This window comes from Drosophila hydei, unplaced genomic scaffold, assembly GCF_003285905.1.
Source record: "Drosophila hydei strain 15085-1641.00,03,60 unplaced genomic scaffold, DhydRS2 tig00008119-arrow-pilon, whole genome shotgun sequence".
In the NCBI taxonomy this organism is placed as follows: Eukaryota; Metazoa; Arthropoda; class Insecta; order Diptera; family Drosophilidae; genus Drosophila; species Drosophila hydei.
In genome coordinates, this window is record NW_022045830.1 from 308,702 (window position 1) to 318,545 (window position 9,844).

At 39.5% G+C, this 9,844-nt stretch overlaps 3 protein-coding genes across 3 annotated transcripts; 2 read left to right on the forward strand and 1 right to left on the reverse strand.

Moving 5' to 3' along the window:
- The first annotated feature begins 195 nt into the window (after nucleotides 1-195).
- LOC111605463 (probable ATP-dependent RNA helicase DDX43) lies at nucleotides 196-2,947 on the forward strand. The gene is made up of 5 exons (XM_023323982.2): nucleotides 196-287; nucleotides 399-1,187; nucleotides 1,244-1,752; nucleotides 1,805-2,440; nucleotides 2,499-2,947. The coding sequence occupies exons 2-5, from the start codon at nucleotides 519-521 to the stop codon at nucleotides 2,806-2,808; spliced, it is 2,124 nt and encodes a 707-aa protein (XP_023179750.2). The 5' UTR covers nucleotides 196-287; nucleotides 399-518; the 3' UTR covers nucleotides 2,809-2,947.
- Nucleotides 2,948-2,984: 37 nt separating this feature from the next.
- Nucleotides 2,985-4,281, reverse strand: LOC111605465 (pre-mRNA-splicing factor ISY1 homolog). Its single transcript, XM_023323984.2, has 4 exons — nucleotides 4,002-4,281; nucleotides 3,918-3,940; nucleotides 3,694-3,854; nucleotides 2,985-3,637 (listed from the first exon to the last, which is right to left on the reverse strand). Exons 1-4 carry the CDS (start codon nucleotides 4,092-4,094, stop codon nucleotides 3,003-3,005), a joined length of 912 nt encoding a protein of 303 aa, XP_023179752.1. The 5' UTR covers nucleotides 4,095-4,281; the 3' UTR covers nucleotides 2,985-3,002.
- Nucleotides 4,282-4,387: 106 nt separating this feature from the next.
- LOC111605466 (ADP-ribosylation factor-like protein 8) lies at nucleotides 4,388-6,448 on the forward strand. Its single transcript, XM_023323985.2, has 4 exons — nucleotides 4,388-4,600; nucleotides 5,530-5,684; nucleotides 5,752-5,913; nucleotides 5,973-6,448. The coding sequence occupies exons 1-4, from the start codon at nucleotides 4,478-4,480 to the stop codon at nucleotides 6,091-6,093; spliced, it is 561 nt and encodes a 186-aa protein (XP_023179753.1). The 5' UTR covers nucleotides 4,388-4,477; the 3' UTR covers nucleotides 6,094-6,448.
- The last annotated feature ends 3,396 nt before the right edge of the window (nucleotides 6,449-9,844 follow it).

A 9,844-nucleotide genomic window follows, 5' to 3' on the forward strand; every position in this document is an offset into this window, starting at 1 on the left:
TTCATTTGGTTTAGTTTTTAAGCATTTTAAATTAAGGATCTACACCCAAGCAGTGTAACCCGTAATAGAAAACATAAAAAAGTAACCAAAATATCAACCGACTTTTATTCAAATTAGACTTTTGGCGCCAACAAAACTATTGACGAATATCGCATCACTAGAAATGGTGTGGAAACGTGATCGTTTGCAGCCCTGCTTATTAAGTTATACAACACTGACAAGTCCAGCTCATGTTCGTTGCGAGCGCCCGTTTGATTTGTGTTGATTATTGTGCCCTGCTGACAATTGTAAGTGATGTGTGGTTTAATTTTAAATACATTATTTAAGTATTTACCGTACATCTGCTCTTCGCTCTTAATAAATTAAAAGTAACTGTGGTAATTCGCTTATTGTTATAGTTTTGAATTTGCTGGAAAGAAACATCGCCATTTTGGGACCTATACCGAACAAATTTACCGTTTAATCGCTGACATTGCACATACTCAAATTGGAAATTTGAGTGTTGCGAATTTTTCAAAATGTCGGAATTAGATTGGGATGACCCGAACTATATTGAGGAACCAACAAACTACTCGCAGTCTACATACAATGAGAAGTATGATGATAACTATTCTCGGGACCGTCGTGCGAACTATGGCAGCAACAATAAGCGTGACAGAGAGCAGCGCGAAGGCTACTGTAGCAGTAAACGTCGCGAGAGCTATGACAGAGATAACGGCTGCTTCGCGAAGAATGCTGAGCACGCGTACAGCGAATCATTGAAAATCTCCACAGATATGGTGGGCCGTGTAATTGGACGTGGTGGCTCCAATATAACGCGGATTCAGAACGATTTCACAGTTCGGGTCAATGTAGATAAGGTCCGGCTGCTGGTCAGAGTATCGGGTAGTGTGAAAGTTAATGTTAACAATGCGATAGACGAGATACGCAAACAAATTCACAGCGATGGAGGCGGCTATAGTCATCCGGCAGAGAGTGGCGGCAATGGCTATGGACGCTCTAGTGCCGGCGGATATGGCCGATACGAGGATGGAAGTTCCACTCGTTCCAACGGTGGTGGACGATCTAGCCAAAATAGCTATGGCGGAGGCCGAAGCAATTATGATTTTTCATCATCAACAGCCGATAAAGCTAACGATGGCGATTTGACGGGCACCATAGATTGGGAAGCCCTGAACAAGGCCTCAGTGAGAAAGTTAAATATAGAAAGTAAAATCTAATATTAAAATTCATGTTGTAACAGGAGATCGCGCAGGCCGCACGCTGGGCCAAGTGTCCACAGTTAACAAAGCACTTCTACAAGGAGCTTCCAGAGGTGGCTAATCTACCAGAGGCGGAGGTAGCTCGTCTACGCTTGGATAACAACAATATTAGTGTTTCGCATGTCTTTGAAGCGCAGGAGGGCGAAATCTTGTCGCCCATACCGAATCCTGTATGGGCATTCGAGCAATGCTTTGCCGAATATCCCGATTTGCTCGGCGAAATACAGAAACAGGGCTTTACAAAGCCCTCGCCCATACAGTGCCAAGCCTGGCCCATTCTGCTCAAGGGTCACGATATGATTGGCATTGCGCAAACGGGCACCGGAAAGACACTTGCCTTTCTACTGCCTGGCATGATCCACACCGAATACCAGAGCACACCTCGTGGTACACGAGGTGGTGCCAATGTCCTGATCTTAGCCCCCACACGAGAGCTGGCCCTTCAGATTGAAATGGAGGTGAAGAAGTATTCCTTTCGCAATATGAAAGCGTAAGTTAGAAGTTGAAAAGAGTCCCCACATTTATCTTGATTCTTTAAATAGCGTTTGCGTCTATGGGGGCGGCAATCGTAAGATGCAAATTTCGGATGTGGAACGTGGCGCTGAGATCATTATCTGTACGCCTGGACGCTTAAATGATCTGGTGCAGGCCGGCGTTATCAATGTGTCAACCATTACCTATCTGGTGTTGGATGAAGCCGATCGCATGCTGGACATGGGCTTTGAGCCGCAGATACGCAAGGTGCTGTTGGACATACGGCCGGATAGACAAACCATCATGACATCGGCCACCTGGCCGCCAGGTGTCCGTCGTCTGGCGCAAAGCTATATGAAGAATCCCATACAGGTCTGCGTCGGTTCACTGGATCTGGCTGCTACACATTCCGTCAATCAGTTCATTGAACTACTGCAGGATGATAAGGATAAATTCCACATGCTTCGAAAGTTTGTGAAAAACATGTCCGAAACGGATAAGATTATTGTATTCTGCGGACGGAAAGCACGTGCAGATGATCTGTCCAGCGATTTGACTCTGAATGGATTTGCTACACAGTGCATACACGGAAATCGGGAGCAGAGCGACCGAGAGCAGGCCATAGCTGATATTAAGTCGGGCTTGGTGCGTATTCTAATTGCCACCGATGTCGCCTCACGCGGTCTGGACATTGAGGATATAACGTGAGTGCTTCTTGTATATTATAATTGATTGCTTATGATATTTCTGTCTGCCTTTCAGGCATGTCATCAACTACGACTTTCCACGCAATATAGAGGAGTATGTGCATCGTGTAGGTCGCACGGGCAGAGCTGGTCGACGGGGTACATCCATTAGCTTTATTACACGTGAGGACTGGGCCATGGCCAAGGAGCTGATTCAGATATTGGAAGAGGCTGACCAGAAAGTGCCAGAGGAGCTGCGTCGCATGTCCACGCGATTCTCAGAAATGAAACAACGTCGAGCAGCTGAAGGTGGGGGAGGTGGACGTAGTTTTGGAGGTGGTGGGCGTGGCTTTGGTGGTGGTGGCGGTCATCGGGATCGTTTTTAAAACGGACAACATTCGTATAATGATCTAAGCAAAAAAGATTTTTGTTTAACAAACAACTTCAGACAACGCATTGAAGCGATCGATTTTTTTAGTTATGTACTAAACTATCTCCAGTTTTACAGGGTATCAAATGTATATAGTAACCATTAAAAAAAACTACATAAATATATGTGAGAGATGTAATGTAAATGTTTTTAATTTGCGACTCCTGTGTATTTTTGCAGTAGTTCCTGTTTACGCTTTCGCAGCAGCGCCTCTTGCACATCCTGCTGCGTGGGCACAGGCACATGGGCAGTGAAGCGCGGTGCGAGCAGTCCGAGTGGATCATTTTCGGCTGCGCGTGTTTTGGCATCTTCGGCGGCTTCCCGTGCCGGTCCAGAGAGCGGATAGATTTCATCGTCGTCCTCCTCGTCATCAATGATACGACCATCGCGCGCCATTTTCTCACGCCACTCCTGCACTGCTTTCTGCAGAGCGATCCGCTCAATCTTCTCCTCCAGCGGTATTAGTACGCCGTCCTCGTCGTCGCGATAGCCATAGTATTCGGCATCAATGTCTTTCATGAGCTCGGCACGAGTTTTACGCGGCGGTGGCGGTGGATCCTGTTCAAAAAGTTCGCGCACGCCAGGCAAATCCTTAGCGGCTCCAAAGTACTTGTAGCCACGATTGCCCGGCACCTCGCGGCCCTCGGCGTCGAACATTTTTGGACCATAGCGACGATAGTGAGGACCGCCTAGCGATGATATCTGATTCTCCCAATGGCGCTTCTCGCGCAGCAGCTTGTTAATCTCATCGTTGAGATCGCGAATTCGGAATTCACCCAAACCAGCTGTAAAATGAATCTCGTTATATTGCATTGGTAAACGTGGAACTTTAATCACTTACCATTTTGTATTTGTGCTACTTTCTTGGATATTTCCCGTATAATCTCCAGACGAAATTTCTCACATTTTGGCAGTTCGTGGCACTCCGAGGCCAGGTAAGGCCGGCGCTCCTTTTCACCTGATTCGACTTCTTTGGCGGCTCGCCAACGCGCCAAAGTTGTCCTGCAGGCAGAGAAAGAGGAATAAATAAAAGAAAATACATTTTCGAGTATATACGAAACTTACATTGCCTTCTCTGCATTTCTTGCCTGAAATCAATTTGTGGTTATAAATTTATCTAATCATTTAACTAAGAAAACGTTTACTTACCATTTTAATATATTGTTTATGTTTCTTTTTGTGGTGGCCGGTTGATAACGTTAATGAATCGGCAGTCACCACGAGTCGATTGCAAATTAGCATCGATTACTGTAAGCTGTTACTGCTGTTAAATAACAGCTGGTTTTGTTTTTATACTTCAGCCGTTGCCAGCTGTTAAATTACACATCGGGGCTGTTTAATAGCGCAGCTGAGCTCCCGTTTAGAATAAAGTTTACTAGAGAAACGTAGAATAATTTATTAAAATCATATTTCCTCTTTAAGTATGCACAAAAAGTCGACTGCTTTGGAATAACAACAAATAAAACAATGACTAAGTAACGAGCTAAATGAACTAGCAGTTCAGTCAATCGTTCATTTGTTCAGTAGTTCGATTACATTTGTTCCGATACAATACCACTGCTGTTTCGCATACGCCATTTATTTGCAAGGAAAAAATAAAAAGCAATTAACAAAACAGAATAAATATGTTGGCGCTTATCAACAGGATTCTGGACTGGTTCAAGAGCATCTTTTGGAAAGAGGAGATGGAGTTGACGCTTGTCGGTCTCCAATTCTCTGGCAAAACAACATTCGTCAATGTTATTGCAGTGAGTATTTTTTTCGCCAAATTTTTTTTTTTTGCTTTGATGAGTGTAAATGGGGCGGCGCCAGTTTTTAAGCGGTCGGCAAGGGGTCAAAAGAGCAGCGTGCCGCAGGCTATGACAATGCAGGAGCCCAATAACCAATAAACCAATTGCCTTCGGCGCGGTGGAGCGGGCGGCGGCAGGTGACAAATCGAGCGCTGTTGCTATTCCGATGTTTGCTATTGATTTCTCTTTGTTTCCAAAAAAATAAGAAGGAAGCAAACGTCATGCAGTTATCAAGTATATTTTTTCGTTCTTTCTTTTCGCTCAGACACAGTTAGCTTCACTTCGAACCTATTTTTATTGTTCCTCGCGCTAATCAATATATATATTTGTAACGTGTATATTTGCTTAAGTGACGCCATTATCAGCGCTCTAGAGTCGTTTGCCTATTCCAGAAACCCAATTCACTGATAATTTCCAATTCGAACTTTAAATCTGACTACAAATAGTAAAGCATGCGGGTGGCGTTGCTGTTGCTGTGAGTCATGTGGCTGCGGCTAAATAAAATTCTTAAGCTAACTAAAAACACATGCCACAAGAATTTCCAGAGAAGTAAACCTGAGCTCATTATCTTGATCTGCGAAGTCTCGATTGCTCAAGTTTCAAGCAATAGTTGATTCACCTCCTATATACCCTACATGTGCAGTGAAGCTTCTATAAAAAGGCAGGATCATGCGAGGAAAATAAGGATTGAACGCGAAATGATTTTAAGAAATCTATAGGAAGCGAAGAATATGAGACTTTTTAAAAGTACATCATCTATCATAAATTATTAGCATATATGAAAAATTAAAAAAGTAAATTATGTTGTTCTCAGCAGGTCTCAATGTGTTTTTTTAAACATTGTAATTATCCTTTATAAATCTCAAATATCTCTCTTTAATCCACAGTCCGGCCAGTTTGCTGAGGATATGATACCCACAGTTGGCTTCAATATGCGCAAAATAACCAAAGGCAATGTTACCATTAAGGTTTGGGATATTGGAGGCCAGCCACGTTTTCGTTCCATGTGGGAGCGTTATTGTCGTGGCGTCAATGCAATTGTGTAAGAATGATCTGCATTAACTTGCACCAGCTTCTACAACTCTGACTCATTTTCGCTTGTATTTCAGTTATATGGTCGACGCGGCTGATTTGGATAAATTGGAAGCGTCTCGCAATGAGCTGCATTCGCTGCTAGACAAACCGCAATTAAATGGCATTCCAGTGCTCGTCCTTGGCAATAAACGTGATCTTCCGGGCGCGCTTGATGAGACCGGGCTTATTGAGCGAATGTAATGTTTGTGTATTTCTTTATAATTATGTAACTAAGCGTACTTTCATTCATTTACAGGAATCTGTCCAGCATACAGGATCGTGAAATCTGTTGTTATAGTATTTCGTGTAAGGAAAAGGACAACATCGATATAACGCTGCAGTGGTTAATTCAGCATTCGAAAAGCCAAAGTCGTTAGATTATAGCTTAACATTACACACACACACACACAACATAATATACACAAGCACACACACACATACACAAATTCAATGCACTCTCGCATACACATTGAACAAGTAACTTAATTTGCAGTATATTAATTTGATGTAGACTGTTAATTGATGTATGAGTATAATTCGAAGAGCAAAAGTTATTGCAATGGCTCGTTATGATTGTTAGCATGTGTGTTTGTCTAAGAAATTTGTATTCGCGTTGGGGTGCTCCTCGTTAGGACCAAATATCTCGAATTGTAGTTCAAAAGTGAAAGGACTAATGAAACATAGCCAACCGATTCTGTATAAAAGTGAATATATTACACAACTACACACACACACACATACACATACAGAGACACACATCTATACATACTTCCCCTGTACACAGCGAGAAATCGCATAGTATTTTGCATAATGTGCTTTCACCTCATACAGCCGTTGAATTTGATGTCTCTATTAATTTGTTGCTTGTATCAACAATAGTTAGGCTTATGTTTAATGTTTTATTGGTGTGATTATATTAAACTATTGATTTTTTACTATCATTTATATATATAGATATACATATATATATAAATATACGAAATACAAATACAAATTATGATTTACCTATGTATCGATATATAGTTTATGTTTTTGCTTAGCGAAAATTTAAAAAAGACGTTTGAAACTAATTATATATATATGTATGTGTGTAAAGCACATGCGTGCAACAAAAAATTAAGTAAAATAATGTTTGTGTGCTTGAAGGCTATTGCTAAACAACAACAACAACAACAACAACAACAAATCTGTATAACTATTAAACAATAATATTAATAACAACAATTGATACCAGTGTAAGATAAATGCATATTCCGATTTGCTTATATCATTGACCTTTGATTGAGCAAGCGCCGGCACGCTTACTGTATGACATCTCGTTACCACACATACACCTAGCCACATACACATACACACACACATACAGTTAAATCATGCTTATGTACAATATTTTTATATTTTAATAATCAATTTCAATTATATACCACATTTATCTAACTGAAAAAGGGAGACGCCCTAAAGAAGCGAACAAAGCATAACTAATAAAGACTATTATAAAAGAAGTCATAGTCATAAAGAACAGATGTGAGAGAAGGCGCAACTATAACTATTTCGAGAATAAATATTGTATTGTGTTTTCAACTAATCCCAAAAGTATGCAATGCAAATGCAATCAACGTACCTAGCATCCCATGCAACTGCGTACCTGTGTGTGGTAACTAATCATCTGTGACTAGCCACATATTGCCTTAGGCGTGTGCTCTATATTTATTCTAACTTTCAAATTATTTTCAGATTTTGAAAATTTTTATTGAATTTTGTGTTTTAAAATTTCAAGTTCGATTTTAAAAGTCAAATTAGCAATTTTAAAATGTAGTTTGACAGCCTTAAACTTTTATTAACAAACTTTGATCAAAATCTGAGTTTACAAAGTTTTTAAGGTTCGTAGTTTTCAATTTTTTTTTTGTTTTTTTTTTAATTGCTGTTTTTATTTGCAATCTGTCTTATACTAGACAATAAACAAATTTGTTAACAATAATATTACGTAACCGGAGGGCTTGGGCTCCAATGAGATCGATCCATATATTTATCTACTTTACATATTTGTCTATTTCTGTGGGGTAGGTCTAGGACATGTAATCTTTTGAGTCACCTGTGGTTGCTTGAAACTTCAAAAACTTTCAAAAGACTTTTAAGGCAAACTTAATCTTTGCGCAGTTCAGTCTGAGATCTCTTTTTCAGGACTTAAAACTTAATCAACTGGTAAAACTGTTGAAAGGAGAATTATTAATTGTTTTTCCAGATACTTAGGTTTTTAAATTTAAAAAAACTCTTGGTTACTTCTGCTGTACTCAAGAGTTTTCTACTTAAAATTTTAAACCTAAAAACTATCTAGGATTTTCAAACTCTTTTCTCTAATACTATACAAAATACTTTCTCTAATAAGATTGTCTAAATATAGTATCTAATAAGATTTTCCCTGTATTTTCTTTAATATGATTTTTTAACTCTTATCTAAAATGTTTTTCTAATTAGTATAACTAATAACTATTTACTCGAATAGGTTTTTGTAAATAGGGTCTATATAGAATTTTCTATAAAATTTTCCAAATAGTTTCCTTACGCAGATTCCATACACATAAAATATTACATATTTTCTATGCGCACACATGATGGTTCGAGTGCGATAAGACTATGATGCATAATGCTAATGTAGACCCATGAATCAATGACACAGGCTTTGGCCTGGGCAACCCGAAAAGGTTCATCAGAGATTCTGAGCGTACGTTGGAAATAATTTATAGTCGCATTTGAGGCGCTGCACAAGACTGGTAGTCGGATGGTCTCTATGTGTGTGCTCTGGCCACCCAGTTGTCGGAGAGCAAGTGGGCAATTGATCGATGCGATTGAATATGAACGCATAAATACTCTTCTAACCAGAGCCCTTAACAGAAGCCACAAGACAAGGCGACAAGTACGAGCTAATTACGAATTCTGTGTGCAAAGGCTGTGTTCCAGGAATACGTGTCAAGTGCTGGCTCCAGCTCTGACTTCGCCTCTGCCACTGCCATTGTCTGCGGGCAGTGCAGTTGCTACTGCGACACGAGCCGAGTCAGTGACTCATAAGCAAATATTCTCATGCCTGCGGGCTGCTTGGGCTGCTTCCTGCTTCCTTTTGGGAGCGCAGCGTGCAGCGTGCAGCGTGCAGTCAACAAGTTTGCTGCCTAAGTCTTTTGTTTGGTCATCAAATTGAGTTAATTACACTTTTAAATGCTGGAAATTAACATTGCGCTGATAAAGATCTCAGCTCGCAGCGCTGCCTGCTGGCCACAAGCCACAAAACATAACTTGGCCATAACTTGAGCAAATCCCAACAACGACTACGACAACGACGTGTCTGTTGCCAGTTTTGCTTGTGCTCGTGCTTGAAGCTCGCGACAAGCTCATAAATTTTCATAAACATAACAAAAACAGCTCCGTAATGTTTTACCTCAAGAAACTAACAGAAAACTAAATTTCAATTATGTTTTCTGGCCATAAAAATTAAGAAGCGCAAAATAAAAAAAACTGAACTAAAATAAGAAATTCTTAATGTTATTATAATTATACTCTAGCCAGAGCTACTAGAGTTTTGTCTTCTAAGATGCAACATTTAAGAGGATATTCAGTGTAGCATATATATTATTGACTTTTCTATAACTCTAACTGTTATACTGTTATACTGTTATACTGTTATACTGTTATACTGTTATACTGTTATACTGTTATACTGTTATACTGTTATACTGTTATACTGTTATACTGTTATACTGTTATACTGTTATACTGTTATACTGTTATACTGTTAAACTGTTATACTGTTATACTGTTATACTGTTATACTGTTATACTGTTATACTGTTATACTGTTATACTGTTATACTGTTATACTGTTATACTGTTATACTGTTATACTGTTATACTGTTATACTGTTATACTGTTATACTGTTATACTTTTATACTGTTATACAGGTATACTTTTCCACTTTTATACTGTTGCAGCCTTCAGTTCATATAAATTGATTATATGATTAAATATCTCAATTGTTATTAATTATCTTTAATGTAAATCTAAATTTTTGTATAAGAGAGTTCTGCATCCTTCCCCATTACACTATAATATTATATAGCTGCAATAGGGACAATTG

What these genes read in the sequence shown, in the direction of transcription:
- LOC111605463 (XM_023323982.2), top strand. Translation starts at nt 519, where the DNA reads ATGTCGGAATTAGATTGGGATGACCCGAACTATATTGAGGAACCAACA. An exon ending in TCCTTTCGCAATATGAAAGC is followed by an intron (nt 1,753 to 1,804) that starts GTAAGTTAGAAG and finishes TTCTTTAAATAG; the next exon opens with CGTTTGCGTCTATGGGGGCG. An exon ending in CTGGACATTGAGGATATAAC is followed by an intron (nt 2,441 to 2,498) that starts GTGAGTGCTTCT and finishes TCTGCCTTTCAG; the next exon opens with GCATGTCATCAACTACGACT.
- LOC111605465 (XM_023323984.2), bottom strand. Translation starts at nt 4,094, where the DNA reads ATGCTAATTTGCAATCGACTCGTGGTGACTGCCGATTCATTAACGTTA. An exon ending in AGAAATGCAGAGAAGGCAAT is followed by an intron (nt 3,855 to 3,917) that starts GTAAGTTTCGTA and finishes CTCTGCCTGCAG; the next exon opens with GACAACTTTGGCGCGTTGGC. An exon ending in AGTAGCACAAATACAAAATG is followed by an intron (nt 3,638 to 3,693) that starts GTAAGTGATTAA and finishes TTCATTTTACAG; the next exon opens with CTGGTTTGGGTGAATTCCGA.
- LOC111605466 (XM_023323985.2), top strand. Translation starts at nt 4,478, where the DNA reads ATGTTGGCGCTTATCAACAGGATTCTGGACTGGTTCAAGAGCATCTTT. An exon ending in CATTCGTCAATGTTATTGCA is followed by an intron (nt 4,601 to 5,529) that starts GTGAGTATTTTT and finishes TTTAATCCACAG; the next exon opens with TCCGGCCAGTTTGCTGAGGA. An exon ending in ACCGGGCTTATTGAGCGAAT is followed by an intron (nt 5,914 to 5,972) that starts GTAATGTTTGTG and finishes ATTCATTTACAG; the next exon opens with GAATCTGTCCAGCATACAGG.